Genomic DNA, 17,326 nt, shown 5'->3' with positions numbered 1-17,326 from the left:
CTCCGAGACCTGGTTGCTTGAAGATAGATTTTGACGCCCTTATACGACAGCTGTCTCTGGACAATAAAGGAAATCTCGAACGTCATGCTTTTGTTATTTGCATGCGTCAAAAGCGATTGAGATATCAAAAATACGTCATAGCTACCGTGTTTAATTTTATAAACGTAAATCTTGAAGGCAATGCTTTGGCCGGTTGCATGCGGCGGAAGTGACTTTAGAAGCCGTCATAAATGTCGGCTTCTAGAACCGCTTATTGTGGCTAGGGATCTTGCTGCAGCCGCGGCTACGACTGAGGCTAACGTCGCCTGTTCTTGTTTTTGCATTGTTTCTTTTGTTCAATGCTCCAATTTAATTGCTTTCTCCAGCCGGTACGAGCTAGCTTGATCTATATTAGCTTGTTCCACTTTCTGCATTAAATGTGTTGCACGTGACGTTAACTTTCGCACATAAAAGGAAAACTTGGACATCTTTTTGAACGCTTACCCGCGGCAGTGTCGTCATGTCTGCCGCTTTAGCTTACACGACAGCGCGTCGTGTTCTTCCGAGGTGCTTCGCGGGCCGGTCTGCAGTTCCCGGGCTGTCACTGCGCTACTGTTCAGTTCTCAACACGCTCCGCGTCAAGCAGGAAATCGAGGAAAAGCGCAAAGCAGCTCTGCTCGGCGGAGGCGAGAAGCGCATAGATAAGCAGCATGAAAAGGTACGAAAAAGAATCCGCCTTATGCATATGTTGTAATGAGCTGTATGAAAGACGGACTCATGCTTGCTTTTCTTCGTTATCCCGCAGGGAAAGTTGTCGGCGAGGGAGCGCTTATCTATCTTGCTCGATCCCGGAACGTTTGTTGAGTATGACATGTTCATGGAGCACACATGCAGTGATTTCGGCATGCACAAGGAAAAGGTAACCATGCGTTAGACGCCATGGAGTTGTGCTAGCGTAAAAAAAATTACAAATTACTTACCGTCGCTCACCTTGCAGTATTCCGGTGACAGTGTCGTGACTGGGCACGGCGAAATTCACGGCCGCCAAGTGTTTGTGTTCAGCCAGGCGAGTACTACATAATACATCCCTAAAGCACATATGCATAATTTTGCATTCTTGGACTCTTTAACAGGACTTTACAGTCTTTGGCGGAAGTCTTTCGAGTGTACACGCCAAGAAGATATGCAAGGTAGGTTTCGTGTGATACACCCGAGGTGGTATTCTCGGACGATCGCTTTCGGCATTACTATAACTTTCGCGTGACGTAGTGCACGGCATATTGGATGATACGAGCGGTTTTGCTCAATCAGGCATTCGCAGTGTAGTATATTCAAAAGTGATCATCTGAGAACACTTCTCTGCTGCACGCACAGAGTTTTTGGGCATACTAACCCGGTCATACAACACAAACTACAAGAGGTGGGGAGCACGAGGGTGGTGTGCCACCCCCATGGCTACGCCACTGGCCGCATTTATTGGGGTTCACGATCAGACTTGATGTTCTGTAAGTACCCTATGTGATTATTAAGGGTCCCCAAAAGGGTGTCCATGAATAGAGCAGGTATAGAAATTAGCTGCATATGTGTATCAGACATCCTTGCTACAAAGAAAAGCCAGATGAGCAGCTTGTGCAGTTATGTGCCATTATTTAACATGCCTGCCCCATTAACTTCACCTTTACCACACAGACGGCACTCTGCGCTCAACTGTTTGTAACACTCATTACCATGTTTTCCTGCTCATTTTGTGACAGCTTTGATTGGCAGCAGCTACATTTTGCCAATAAATAATATGGTCCTACCAAATGAGGTTCAAACACTGGAGCTCTTGAATTCCTAGGTTAACGTGCCAGCAGATTGAGGCTTAAAGGTCCCCCAATGACCCTGAGTGTGAAAATTGGTTGTATGGTGGCTGATGTGTACTAATCCACTGTGAACATATTACCGCAAGAATGTTTTGAAATTGTGCAGTAATAGTAAACGTGCAGGTGTTTTGTGCGTGAAAGTGCAACTGCCGCTGTTTCTCGCTCTCCTTCGCCACCTCTCCCATTTGCTGCATACGCTTTCCAATTCCGCGCAGTGCAGCATAAGCTACAAGTTGTGCATGAACGCTGGGAGAAAGGCACCTTCCTTTATTGGCCACCCCTAATCACCCTCTGTGTGAAGCTCACTGAATGGAAGCTTCGTAAAAGGTACAGTGGTGCAGAATGGGCAAGCCCTCTTCCGTTCTCGGAACACGCACTTGGCTCTGGCCATGTCGGCACTGTCATTCCTCAATGACTGATCAATCAGGTGGTTTTACTCCTGGCGACATTACTCGGAGCACCCTATCGACATTGCAGTGCACAAAGGGCGCACCGGAAAGGCCAGAAGAGGAGCAGGGGATTGTTGTTTTAATTAGTGCCATTCCTGCAGTGTGTATCGCTGCTGCCTTTGACGGAGATGATGGTAACGGCATTCTCCATGTGATGCAAGCATTTTTTTTTAAATGTGTAAAAAACGTAACATTTTGCTTCGAGGCCCTTTAAAGGTGCAGTGCATTCAGTAGAAAAAAAGTAGTGTATTATGCTAAGTGTGGTCACACACTCTTGCCCATAGGTTGACAGAATAAGTTACTCAGTCACCAATATATTTATAGGCTATGCACTCACTCATATTTACCGTATGTTCACTCACTCATCGAAGCTCACTCTTGTTTCTACTAATGCTCACCAATACTCACTTGTGTTCATAGTCTCTTCCATACGCACTTACCAACACCCACTCACACTCATACTTGCCTGAATTCCCACTCACCAGCACTTGCTTGCATACATATTCATATACACACACACACACTTGCTGATATTCACTCTCATTCATACAACTATTCAAACTCGACCACCGACTTTTGTTCCTACTCGCGTCCACTTCCACCTTTCCATCACGAACGAATGCTCTATTTCACGCCTTTGAAGTGGGTGTGGAGTGAGTTCAAGAGGCAAGTACGTTAACCTTTGTTCTTCACAGTGATGACCAGCAGCCAGCTGCTTTTGCCTATTCAGGTGTGTAAATTGAAGTTATGGTTATTCTGACTGAGCACACTATTTATGAAAGTCACAAAGATTGCAAGTGGATGACAATAAGTTCCACACTGAGCCAGCTTTTCACATATTTAGGAGCATCACTTGGAGTTGATAACAAAAGAGATAATAAGCTTGAATGGTTAACAGTACAGAAAAAAAAAGAAAAGATTGTGCCAGCTACTGAAACAGTGCGTACGTGTCAAGCAAGGAAGATTGGACATTGCCGAACTCCAAAAGGAAAAGCTTGCTGCTTGCACTGTCAGCTTTATCAACACTGATGGGCATTTTTCATCCCCTGCTAGGTTATGGACCAAGCTATGCTTGTAGGAGCTCCTGTGATTGGTCTCAACGACTCGGGGGGAGCAAGAATCCAGGAAGGCGTGGAATCTCTGGCTGGCTATGCCGACATCTTCCAGCGTAATGTTCTCTCCTCCGGTGTTGTGCCACAGATCTCCGTGATTATGGGACCCTGTGCTGGTGGTGCTGTTTACTCTCCTGCCATGACAGACTTCATCTTCATGGTCAAGGTAGGCACTCATATAAGTAGAATAAGGGCCACTGTGTAGTCATCTGCTAAAACAGTACTGGCATATATATGTTAATATTTGTAAAAACAACCTCACGCTTCTCGCATCGAGAAGGATGGCACATAGCAAGTACGATTGTTGGAAAACATAAGATATTTTGATTTGATCCTAAAGGTGGTCTTGAAACTCCGCACCTGGCATCATAGACATTGTTATGTAACTACATGGTAGAATTAGCTGATGTCATGTAACAATAAGGCTACGTATGATGCTGTTGCTCACAAAAACATATTAACAAGAATGCTGCATGCTTAAAGGGACACAAAAGTGAAAAATGATTTCTTCTGCATCAGTAAATTACCCTTTTACAACACCAAAAACACCACTCTTACAACGATAAGACGTTTGGTAAGCCAAAAAAAAGTGCAAGAACGAAATACGGGTGGCAACGCCTACTTAAGTTCCCGCACCTGGGGCTGTGACGTCTTGGATTTTGATGGCATCTTCTAGGGTCTACTAATTATATATAGCGGTACAGATTGACTACATTGTGTTCTGAAGGAACCAAATATTAAACAGAGCAAGTTTCGGGAACTTTTATTCAGCCAACGCGGCCTAAATGCGAAAACATAACTTTGGAATCCCTGACGTCACGCTGACGTACCGGCGGTGGGGTTTCGGCGCGAAATTCGAAAACTCATACTTGGACCTTCATTTTCTCATCTAATAATCAAACTGTTTTTTTTAAATGACTGCCTGCAAGGTTCTCAAACAATGCTCCATTAGTCTAAACTGATTTATTGTTTCGCTTTAGTGTCCCTATAATTTCGCTATGCTTACATGGAGCAAGCATAGCGATCGCACAAATTAAGCGAACCAATGTATTGTGATGTCGTGATGCATCCACCTATCGAGTACTGAAGCAACTGGAACGATAGGCTAGCAGAGACAAGGTGCAGAGAGTGGATGCCACAGTGCATGGGTCCAGAAAACCTGAGATGGCACCAGAGGAGAAAAACAGAGTTATCATACTAAGTCCTGATGAAAAGCTGTGCAAAGAATGGGGCAACCACAATAGTGCTGCCATGTTGCTACAACTCATTTTTGTAACACTAAAGATATTCAAAATATTTTAAATATAAGCAATAATGCGTAGCATGTACGTATGCATCAAAAAGATCGCTCCATATATTTTTCACAAAGATTTGATGGCTGTTCGGAAACATTTGATGTAGAATTTACAGTGCGTGAAAAGGATGCGTTTGCAGCTGCCTGAGTTAGGTGGCACCACCATACTGAGAGATGCTTGGGATCGCGTTGATTGTACATCTCATCTGAACTGCATCTTGTTGTCTGTGCCTGCACAGAGTAGCAACATGGCGGCACCCTTGCAGTTGCCAATTTCAGGGCGCTGGTCCTTTGGGGAGCTTTGCCTCTAAAGCTGTTTGTTTTTGTTTGTTTGTTTGCTTGCTTGCTTGTTTATTTATTTATTTATTTATTTATTTATCTATTTATTTATTTATATCTCAAACGCCGTATTTGGGGTTTTACGTGAGGGGTGGACATATCTAGTAGGTTATATTTTTGATGAATGCTTTGAAAGATGAATGACTAGAGTGGTACACCGATTCAGCAGGAAGATAATTCCATTCTTTCACCGTTTATATAAAGAAAGAGTTGAAATGTGTGGTGGAGATGCGAGCTGGAGAGGTATAAACTCCATAGAGTAGAAGGGGAATAAATGTATAGAGAAAAACGTGGAAGGGCACTTTCTTTTTTCTTTTTTCCCCTATGGGGAACCAGCGCTGGATAGGCGGCGCGTCGAAAAGAGTGCGTTGCACGCCGCCCTGGCGACGAAACGCGGCATATTCCAGCCACACAACCAGACGACACACGCATACGCAGCCGTATTATAGTTCGTATGTTTCCGTTTTCGCGCCGCTTCAAGTGGAGTTTTTGTAAAGAAGCTAGCGCCATCAAGTGAAGAAATGACGAAAGAAGCTTTTTAAGCTTTATACATTTTTCACAGTGCGTCGCGGCGAGCACGTGTGTTTCTTTAACGGTTGCGTCGTGTATCGATGCCATGCTTGCGTGGCTGCCTGCCTCGCAAATCTAGCAGTTATGGCTCCGGTCGTGCTGCGCTATGGTTTCGGAAGTATTTGTTGGCCTGAAGATATTCCATATTTCTCTGGCTAGACATAAAAAATTCTGATGTTACTTCGCCACAGCAGTCAATGGAGAAGAAAGCTTTATCGCATCAGCTGACTCGCGCAAGCAAAGGTTTGAGTGCTCGGCTGCTTGATCCGTAACAATTCTGGCTACATTTAGCACTAATTACATTAATTTGCCGGATGCATCTCAGCGCCGAGTCCTCATCCGCATGCGCATATTTATAAACACATAGGTGGCTTAGTCGCGCGTGCGCCGGCACTATGCGCATACAAATCGTATTACAAGGCAGCTTCCCTCCTACATAATTCTTGGTAATGAATGGATAATTTTTACCTTTCGTATCGTTCACTTGGTGCGGTGGCGTTGGAAGGGGCTTGGCGGTGGCCTTGCGAAGGAAAAATGGTACATATGCCGGATGGTGCATGCTATTGCTCATTTTGTTTCCGACGAAATACCGACAGCAGATTCTGCTGTTTGGTACTGTCTGCCATGGCTGACCGTCTTCACTATCGAATAAACCAAGGATACACGCAAAATTTGATTTAGAAACCAGCCCGACACCGCTTGACAGGGCGACAAGACGGGAGCTTACTCCGCTCGCCTGACTGCTTGGATCCAACGCCGCCTCCGTTCTTGTTCGTAGGGTTTAGATGGAAAGACGCAGAAGGATACATCCTCCCTCATCCCGACTTAGTTGTGGCACTTGTATACGCAATAGTATCGTCGGCGCCCTTTTGTTTTCCTTCGACTTTAAGGGCACGCAACGCAATTTTCGTCCGCGGGGGAGGCTGCATTGTGCACGTTCTGACCGCCAGGGCGGCGCTGCAGGCGCCGTGAAAACTTCAGCGCTGGTTCCCCATTGTGGAGGCGACGATGCATCAGATTTTGCAGGAGCATGCTCCGCCCAAGCAAGTGTATCCTAGCAATGGAGGCGCGTCTCTTCCTTCTTTCGCCCTTCTATCTGTGCATGCCTCTTATGCACTTTTTTCTGCGGCCGTACCAACTATGCGCGGGGAGAAATGTAACCTCCGGGCTCTCGGGGATGCCACACAGTCGCACTTTCTGGACCGTGTCAAAGCTTGCGCTTTGAAATAGCACAAGTGTGCGCCCGAAGCGAGACAGTTGCAGTGTCCATGGCAAGGAATGTCAAAAAGAAACATTGTGCTTTGAAGGTAACATAGAGCTTCCTGTTTGTCGGTGTTTCTCTCGCCTGAGCGTCTCTCTTGCGCATGCCACTCTTACTATATGGTACTTCAGTGGTGCATGGCAGCAGAAGCTATGGAAAATAGCAACAGCAAAGTCCGAGAGCCAACAGCAATGTTTTCATGTATAGCGCAAACAGTGGCAACTGAAAGGTTGATGGGCGGAATGGTTAATTTTGGGGCTTTCACTATAACGACCTTTCAGAATAACAAACAATTTACCGTGGACCAGTGAAGTCCAATATCTATCGAGCTTTCACTGTACACGTCGCTCACTGCAATGAGGTTTGTGCTAGGCATTAAAACATGTGAGAGCTGCGGATTTCAGGGTCACTGGTTCGATTATGGCAGTAACAGCCACATTTTGATGGAGGCAGAATGCCAAAACACTTGTGTAATTTTATTTAGGTGAACTTTAATGAACCCCAAGTGGTCAAAGTTAATCTGGAGTCCCCCACTATGACGTGCAACATAATCGTATTGTGGTTTTGGCATGTAAAACCCCAGAATTTAATTTTTAAACATGCAGAAGGAAAGCATTGATCTAAAATGGTTTTTTGAAAGCCTGCTCTAATTGCGTACTCAATCAAGATAACTGAACTTTTTAACTCTTCCGGTGTCACTGCCGTACCAGTACGTTTTTGTGTTTCTGTCCTGTCTTGTCACAAACATCAGATAGGAATGTGAGGACCATACCAAGAGAGCATTGGCCATTATCCATGTAATTTTTTTCCCTTCTGCATAACCAAAAAAATAAACCATTGTGTTTATAATGTCAAAGAAAAAATGAAACTGACACTGGAGGAGCGTCACCTCCGGAAAAAACCTGGCACTGAAAGCGTTAAGTAGCTGGCATTACTTCATGTGCTTATTTCTTGAGTATTTTGAAGTTCATCTGCATGTAACTTTTCTTACCTCTTCTTTCTGCAGGACACTTCCTACCTTTTCATAACTGGCCCAGAAGTCGTAAAGGTATGTAGCAGCATCTCTACATTTTACTGCCATCATTTCAGTTCTCACCATGCTAGGGATTGCTGTATATATTTCCTGAAGGTGCCCTGAACCACTTTTTATTGACGTGGAGAAAGGTATTCGGAGTGAAAATGGGCTATTTCAGAAAGACTTTTCTGCAAAAAGTTCTTCAATGCGTTCAGCAGAAGCGTAGTTATGTATTGGCAATCAAACACGGCCTCCGCTGTGCTCCTGTTCCTTCTTCAATGCCTTGCACTGCGAAGTCTATGGCGAAGTGGGGCGTGCCCACAACTCTCCGCCTTCTAAATGGCACTGTGGCGAGGAAATCAAATTTCAATTTATACGTTAACGTACACGCCACGACTTCCTATTTTGGTGACTTCAACATGCCAAACATAATCGAAACGCGAGCTGCAATGTGCTTAGCCATTGGACTTGTGGCGGCACCCCGCGGCGGCCGCAGTATCTACACTACATAGAAGACCAAGCTACCAGTAGCAGTCGCATATTGGAACATGCTTTATTATGAAGTAAAGTGTCCGGAAGAGAATGAGGAGCAGGCTTCTGTTGAAAAGAGAGCGTTTGATTGAAAGGTGTCTTCGTGCCTTGCTTTCATGCTCCACGCACCACGTATGACAACAAAACTTGGTTGAGATGTTCCCAGCAGCCTATGCTACCTGCGGACTATGTTATTTCACCAAACCCGAGGGATGGTTCAGGGCCCCTTTAAGCTTTTCAATGAAGGAACAGTGGTAGAGGGCTTAATACATAATTTGTTCCACACATTTTTCAAAATGTTGTTGTCAATTTTTAGTCCTGCTAAATATAGTTTGGAAGGTTTGATGGCTAACCCAGCACCTGCAGCTATGAAGACCTTTTCAGTGATTGCGAATTTGGGACCTTTCAGACATTGGTTTAAATTTTTAAGTGCATGGTAGTTGCAAGGAGCCAATGTGTCGAATGCTTAAGCATTGAAAGTCACAATTTTGCTGGTTTCTACTGCTGGAGAAATGATCGTGTTGTGCGCTGAAGCATTATCCTGAAAGAACAACTCTTTTTGAGCATTTGCATGTTAAACATCAATTTGTGTAAAGGTCACTTTTCTAAAGGTATCGCTTAGTAACCTCTCACGACACTCACTTCTTTCTAGGGTTAGTTCTCAAGAAATATCCCACCTTTATTTCAAAATATAAATACTATCACTTTGTCGACTGATCTCAGCATCCGAAACTTCTTGGCATGTGGAGAGCTGTGTTGCAAGCATTCCTTATTTTGTTCTTGTTCTCTGGGTCAAATAAGATCCAGGTCTCATCCAGAGGCACTATGAAATAAAGCTATTACAAACTTTTAGATTCCAATTCTGTAATTTGCCATCCACGATGGGTCAAAAAATTTTAGGGTCACTCCCACTTTGCCTGTCTATCACGTGACTTCACAAAAACCGCTAAAACGCCCAATATGATATAATATGTGCACACTGATTATGCATGATTAGACTGGATGAAACCAAAATAATTCTTTCTGATTTGATGCTGTTTTCATCATCAGCCCTCTGCAGTGCCCACTTTGCCTGTTTGCCACGCGACATCTCAAAACCATGAAAACTCGCCGCAGCAAAGGGCCGTGTATGTGTTAAAGGGACAGTAAAGGCAAATATTAAGTCAAGCTAAAGTGATTGGTGCTCGAGTATTATCGTGAACAGGACCTTATTAATCGAGAAATTGAGGTAAATACAGGGACATGATTACTGACTCCCCCGAGACATTGAAGTACTGGCCCGATGACGAATGCACTCCTCACACGAATTCTGTCACTAGTACTCAACCACTCGCTATAAAAACATTGTTATATTGCATTATAAAACGAAACAAAATGCTACTTGTCCAGTTCTGTTTCATTTTAAGGAAACAGAACTCGCTGCTATTACTTTTGACAACCACGCGGGCTGTCGAAAAGTTTCATATTTGCACGACTCTGTGCCGCCTGCGCTTTCGAGCTTCAATAGTTCCGTTATTGCGTAGTGCTGCACTGATTTTCCTGGCTCATGAAACTCACACAAACCGCAAGTAGCAAGTAATTCTACAACCATGTGATGCCTGGGGATGCCCAAATGGTCCACGCCACTTGACCAAAGTAGCTGCAGCGGCAAATCCACCGCCTTTGTTGGCTCGGTTTGTCCATGCCCGCGCATTTGCGTTTTATGCATATGTTGGTCACCATTTTACTCGCTGACGGCAGCAAGGGCGGTGATCACACATGCAACCTCGCCACTTCCTTTAGGTGGTGGGAGACCTGAATTGTAATGAAGGTACTCCGACCCTTCAGATACAATTTTCTTGTAAACTAATAAGACCTTTCTTGGCATGAAACAAGCACTGCAAGGCTTCTGGAATGGTATTTAAACAGTCCACATCAACTTAGTATTTGCCTTTAGTGTCCCTTTAAAGACACGTTAATATGCCAAACAAAACTGGAATTTTTTCTGAATAGCCTGAGACTGCCCCGTTCCAAAAGGAATGGAAGATAGTTGCCGCTGATCGCTCTGACACTGGGCTACTTGTAGTTGCCAGGAAGCATGGATTTGGTTGCATATAGAGTCGAGCCCACTTATAATGATACCGGTTTTAACAACATATCGGTTGTAACAATGAGAAGTTGCTGCTTCCCCGTCAACTTTCGTATGTTTTCCATGGTGAAATAACCTGCTTACTACAGTGCCCCGATGCCGCATTAACGGTTATAACGATGAAGTCTGGCTGCTGGGTGTCCAAGCCAAAAGGTAGTGAAATACAAAATCCTTGTAAAGAAAAAAAGAAAAATTCGAGCCACTGCACGATGGGCCGCTGCTCCAATAGCCACCGCGCGCTCATTTTCCATCCATCTCTGTGAGCCTCTCTCCCGTCGCCCTTCTACCCTTCCGAACACGGATGGGCTGTGCCCATAGCTTTACACCGCCCCACCCTCCAAAACACGAATGGACCGTGCTAAATGCGCTGCTTTCAGATTGCTCGCATGTCGCTCGCTAGCTCCTCATTCAGCACAGTTTTGCAAACAGCTTAAACGCTCGCTTTCGTCTTTGTTGGTTGCGTTGAATTCGGTCCTGGCCACTTGGTTTCTCAGTCGCGTTTGGCTCGCCAACGAAACAGAAGATGACTGATCCGCCCGCTGATCATCAGCAATGCACGACATTGCTGGTGAAAAGAAAGCGCACAGCTATAGATTTGAAAACCACATGCTTCTAACTGATGAGGCAATCATTGCGAACGTGCTTGCATCAGATAGCGACGGCAGCGATGACGCTGTAGGGCCCGCTGCCTCAACGTTTTCCTCACAGGAGGCCCGGCAGATGATTCAGTCCCTCCGGGGTTTTGTTTTTGCGAAGAACCTTCCACTGCACTATGTGGAGCACCTGGATGCCTTAAAGAAGGATGTCGGCAAGCTTCACATAAAGCATGCAAGGATGACGGACATAGGGTTTTCTTGTGCAAGCGAGTGAGAAGAGCGTGGCAAGATGCTCGTGGCATTCTCGCCTTAGCGTTTCTCCTGGATTTCTCAAGCTGCCACGGCAACCTTCTTAAATTCTTAAAAGGCCCCTTTGGGGTCACTAAAGCGATGCCTCGGCGGAGCTTGCATATCGCATGCCGCCCATGACCCCTCTTTGCAGTTGTTATAGCAGTAGTATTCTTTAATGCTGACAGCCACGGCTTGTTACATGCGATCGGAGTGCCCAGGAAGTAGTTCAATGAGGGAACGTAATCAGCAGCCAGATGGAGGAAGGTGATGGGGAGGGGCACTAGCCTCCCCACCATTACGGTTTTCTCATATCAGCTCTGCCATCCCCCTATTTGAATATTTTTCATGCAACCCTAGCTAAAACAATGGAATTTTCATGGCACTTGAATATTGTTATAAGCAGGTTCTACTGTATTTGCTTTGAAAGCAAAAGTGACCTCCTATAAGCAAGGAGCATGTTCGATTGAGCTTTTCAATCAGTGGTCCAAGTTACCTCCGAATGCTTACATCGGTGGTTACATAAGTTTGACATCAGGACATTGGAATAAAAGCAGATTAGAATAATTATCAGGCCCCAAGGTTACAAACCGTTTCAGAAACTGCTTGAGTATTGCCAAAAATGTATAAAATGCTCTCAGTAGCAGTGACATGCTAGGATATTGATTAGCGTCCACCTGCTTTGACACACGTTTCTGTGAACACAAGGACACCGTGTCCAGCATGTCCTTGATAATGGAACCTACTCATTCCCGTGCTATGTTGAGCACTTCTATCTTTTTCGGCGGTCTTCCAAGTTTAAATTATGCACTAGTCAACATTTTCTGTAACTGTGATGAAAAGAGGTTTGTGAAGGCATTCCCAGGCTCAGTGCCAAAATTTCTTGTTTTGAGCCTAGCCCTCATGACATTCAATGGGCACCTATCGCCTAAAGTAGATACCAAGGCAGAACACTCTTTTGGCTCCTTTACCTTCATAGAAGAAAAACGTCAAAGAACCTCTAAATCACCTCTGACATTTGAGGACACTGTACAGAGTGCTGTGACAATCGTCCTTTGCAAACATGGCAGCTCTACACACCATTGGGGAGCCACAAATCTAAAAAACAATTGTATGCCTCTTCATGGGCTTTTGTGCTTTCTTCTTTCAACTTATGAAACCACCAAGGTCATGCACGTGACGTCACCAGGGTGAAAGAGTGTCAATTGGTCCATCTGCAAGGGATGTCACTTTGGTCTGTCTGCTAGAATGCCATTGCCATACAGTCGCTTGCTCTTCCCCATCGTGTCGCTTCTATGGTGTGCACAATTTCACGCGGTGTAGTTTCTTTTGCACTGCTTGTATGGAAGCAACAGTGTGTAGTAAAAAAAATTGTGGCAGAACCCATCTCTCAATGACGGTCAACAATAATGCATTAGGTGAATGAGAAGCCATTCGCTCACTTTTGAGCTCGAAGTAGTTTAAGAACCCTTTAATAGTGACTCTGCTCTCTTTTGCGGTGAATTCAGTGACAGATGCCACCATTTTCTCTATACGCGTTTAGTTAAGGAAGCACAGATAGATTATGGCCAAAAATTCTTACAGGGGGAAATAGAAGGTGCTTGCATTTTAATGAAATTAGCATTCTTAGGGTACTTCATACACTTTCCATGGGCTATATTACCTATCTGTGTCTGTTTTCCTGCCAACATGGGCCATTGGATAATCCATGGTCTAATGGGTAGAGCACCGGGCTGCTGTGCTGAGGGAACAGGGCTCGAAACCAACCATCAGACCAACTTGGCTGTCTGGGTGTGTGTCATTCCTCAATGAACTTCTTTCATGCCTACTTGGGTAACATGGGTATGTGCCACTGAGAATGCACTGCTCTTCAATCATAAAAAAAGACTCTTTAAAATTTCTCCAGTGTGGGGCAGAATCAAACCTGCATAATATATTTAAACATTCCTGTCTGAATATTAGGGGTGTGCAAATATAAGAAAATTTCGAACATCTAATACCCTTGTAATATTATATTCTTAATATTCATATACGATTTGAAAATGTTTTTATATATTCGGTTTGATACAAGTATTCGAAACAAGTTGAATATATTGATGGTCGTGAGGGAGAAAACACGGTTCTTAGCATTTCTCTGTCTAATCTAAAAATATGTGTCCGATTTTGTGCTGAATTTCACCTGTAAAGCATGCTCAATTACTGGACAGCTAAACATTGTGAGAAAGCCAGCTTCTCAGTAGCAAGGGGCATTGGTTTGTGGGCAGTAAGAGTGTACTTAAGAGTGCAAGGGAAGGGGATTGAGGTACTGCACAAAAGAATGCAACTCCAATAAGAATGTTCCTTCCGGGAGTACAGGTCCAATGAGGCTTTCCTCAGCAGTAATTCCTCAATCCTAAGCTTACCACTTGATAACAGATGCGATGAGTGACGGCTGGCAGAGGGTCAAATACCTCCAGATTTATGGGGATTTGATGCTACATAATAAGGGACAGGTTGGCGAGAACAGACAGCTAGTGGGAATAACTCAATTTCCCAAGTTAAGATTAGTCAAGTGCATATCTTTTAGTGTAATGACTTACTAGTCTAATTTTTTATCGTTGGCAACATAATTGTGATGTTCCAACATGTTAAAATAACCAACTTGCTAATAAATGTATGTGCACATCATTATTCAATATTCGCCTTGATATTCGAAGCCAGGTATTTGTATTCGCTTCGCATTTGAACAGTTTAATATTTGCACACCCCTACTGAATATATATTCACACATGTCATGCGTGGACTTTGCAGCGGCGCCACTAGACAGTGCATCATGTCTTGTGGGAAGCGTGAGAGAGGAGCCCGAATGTATACACACCTTACGCATGACACATTTCAGCGTAGACGGTAGAATGCGTCGCTATATTGCTTCAGTGCTAAATGCATTTACATTGACACTCATCTTCAGCCATAATTTTATTTTGTCAGATATTTATATTATTTTCCTCATCATTCAAAAAGTTAACAAAACTTAAGACTTATCAGCACTTCTACTACTTATTGCTCTTATTGGGCTGCAAAATACAAGAAAGCACAGGGTAGGGAAAAAGCATTTCAGAGCCAAAGGAACAGCTGAAAGAAAAATGGCGTGCTGATGCTATGTAGTGTTGCACGTTCCTCATAATTTGGCACATTCTGTCCACTTGCATGGTGTATTTTAAACAAACTGTTTACTATTGGTCAGTGACACTAAGCTTGATGACCGAGAGAGCAGCTGGAGCAGATTAACTTAATGTGATGCAAGCTGTTTTTCGACAAGTAGCAGAAGTAGCCCTCAATTTTAGTTAATAGAACTGCACACATCAGCTGAGAGACATTAGAATTAGTTTCAGTTATCTGTGGTTGGTTCGAAAGAACAGCCAAGTCTATCCAGATTTTGAAGTGAGGCACAATAAATAAACGTAGTGAGCCTGCCTCAAGAGAATGTTGAGATGAGTTCAAAGCATCCGACAACATGATGAATTAAGCAATGAGCAGGTACAGAATGAACTCATCTAGCAGAGGACAGGAAGGTCAGGCATGCAGAATAATGCGTAAGAGCGGGAATAATGGCACTTTTATTGGAAGTTGGCCAGCATTGGTGAAGCGAGCAAAGGGCACTCCTTTAGCATGCACCAGAAATTACTTAAAACTGTTTGTTTCATTTATTGAGGTGGTCTGAAGCTTCTTAACATGCCAATTGCTGATAACTGTGCTCGCACATAGTGCGTTATAAGGGTCGGTAAGAAGGTTTCATGAGCTAGGAGATTCCCTTCATTTAGTTGTGCATGGTGGTAGACGTCTGGCCAAGATCGGCCAGTGAACCCTGATGAGGCACTGGAGCCAGTGGCACTGCTTCTTGAATCTGGTGCTGGTACTTGACCCTACGTCAAAGCTATCGTTGTCCTTTTCTTGGGCACCATGCAGGCGATGGCATTTGGCATAGGAGTTGCAGTTGAAGTAAAATGGTGGTCCGTGGGGCATGAGTGTGGACAGTGAAGCCACTCGGCTTTAGCTGCTTGAAGTATTGCGTGTAGTTGCTGGAAGTGGTGGGTGCAACAATGATGTCATTGGGGTGTTGATTTGCATGCCCTGCGTCAGAGCAAGGCACATACGTCAGGGGTTCACAAGCTTGGACAGAGAGTTGAACCTGGAGGACATGGTGTTGGGCTGAAAGTGTCAAGTAGGCCGATAGTGCACCAGCCCATCCTGTCGTGATCTTTGGTAGGAAGCAAACTTGTAGGAGATCTTGCGGAAGAGGCACCTCTGACTTGTGTCAAAAGTGTTGGTTGGCTATGGACACCATGCACCGCTCGCTAGGTGTGTCAGGGATTTGTAGGTTGTGAACAGAGGTACTTGTGCTCAAAGTGGTCAGGCTATTCATGTACAGAGTATGAGACGGGGCTTGGCTAGTGCACAAGGCCTGCTGGTGCTTTTACAGTGTAGCTGAGTACAATTTGTAATTTTTCAAAAGCGGAAGAGCATGGGGCTGAGAAAAAAGAGATTTGGGGATAGTCGAAGCAGCCGGACTATTGCCGGTAACCAGTGCAGAGGGCATGGGACGCAAAGTGCCGCACTGTGATGGTTGTGATTGCTGCGTGAAAAACTTGCAGTGTCGGGTGTTGCTATCACACACTGCTTGAACATCATAGCCTCGAATAGGTGCGAGCTTTTGAGAGGATGACAGATTGCTGAGCATCAAGAGCAGTTTTCGTCTGCAGCTATGGAAATAATGCTCTACTGTCATTGACATGAAGTTAGATCTTGGACACTGCAATGTGCAGTCCTGCAATATGACGTGGGTTTATTGTGGTGCTTCCGCCAGAGCATGAATACAGAGTTGCGCCATCTCTCAGTCATGCTGTGGTCCCCGATTGCTAAAAGAATAAAGGTTGTTTTGCCGCACTGATTCTTTGGTTAATGTGCAGGTGGCTACACAGGATATGTGCTCAGCCGCCGAGTTATGTGGATTTGTAGAATAAGGACAGTTCCTGTCATATGCTGTAGCCAAACGGTGAGGTAGACACGAATCTCTGGGCTCTGATGAGACATGTGCAGGAAGGCCAGGTACGCACCGCACTTGGAGCAAAGAAGGAAAATGGGCACGAGGATTGGGCTGGCCAGAAGGGCATCGGAATGTCTGTGAGATTTTCGTTGCTTCCATCTCCCGAGCTGTGATGACTCGGGGTCGCATACTGTGGCTTGGGGTTAGAGGGTCATTAAAGAAAGGTGTGAAATGCACTTGCTTTTGCCGAGAGGGAGGCTGTGCGGAGCATGGAATAGCCAGGGGTCATTCATGGAAGGAGGGTGCTTGACGTTTTTGATGAACAAGGTGAGGATAAATTGAAGCTACGCCAGAATGTGTGAGGATGGTGTGCATATTGGTCATCAGTTGGAGCTCCGAGAAAACTGTCAGTCACAAATGGCTGTGGAGACAGTCAAGAAGGGCAGCAAAAACCAGCTCACATGGTGCCGCTTGCCTTGGGATGCAGTGAGCCCAGAATAGGCACTTGGATCTGCAGAAACCATAATTCTGGGTCGTAGGCATAGTAAGCGAGCGGAGGGGCTCGTTGTCTGAGGTTATGGTTAATGAGGTTGCAGAGGTTCGACATCATGGGCAACCACTTGAAAGGGGACGCTCCTCGTTTATTTGGGCCCTGTGGTAAATATCTGGCCAGCATCAGCTACTGAACCCTGATGTGGAGACCTAAACGGGGCACTGGGGCTTGAGTTTAGCTTGAAGTTTTCATTGTTGTGGGGATTGAGGTTTGCGTTAGCACCATTGTGCAGGCACTCGCCTGTTCTGCCATCCCTACGCCTCGCCCCCTTCCCACTCGTGACCAGTTGTCAGTGGTGGCTTGCGATGGTTTGCGGTACAACC

At 44.9% G+C, this 17,326-nt stretch overlaps 1 protein-coding gene across 1 annotated transcript in view; it reads left to right on the top strand.

Annotated features, from left to right (window-relative positions):
- The first annotated feature begins 290 nt into the window (after positions 1-290).
- Positions 291-17,326, top strand: part of LOC142572013 (propionyl-CoA carboxylase beta chain, mitochondrial-like) — a 51,511-nt gene continuing 34,475 nt past the window's right edge. Inside the window, exons 1-6 of the mRNA XM_075680800.1 lie at positions 291-697; positions 785-898; positions 977-1,045; positions 1,113-1,169; positions 3,347-3,571; positions 7,876-7,917. Coding sequence (XP_075536915.1) covers positions 500-697; positions 785-898; positions 977-1,045; positions 1,113-1,169; positions 3,347-3,571; positions 7,876-7,917 — 705 coding nt within the window. The 5' untranslated portion in view covers positions 291-499. The remainder of the gene's footprint in view (positions 698-784; positions 899-976; positions 1,046-1,112; positions 1,170-3,346; positions 3,572-7,875; positions 7,918-17,326) is intronic.

Source organism: Dermacentor variabilis, chromosome 2 (assembly GCF_050947875.1).
Source record: "Dermacentor variabilis isolate Ectoservices chromosome 2, ASM5094787v1, whole genome shotgun sequence".
Classification (NCBI taxonomy): Eukaryota; Metazoa; Arthropoda; class Arachnida; order Ixodida; family Ixodidae; genus Dermacentor; species Dermacentor variabilis.
This window is presented reverse-complemented; position numbering and strand designations above follow the sequence as displayed.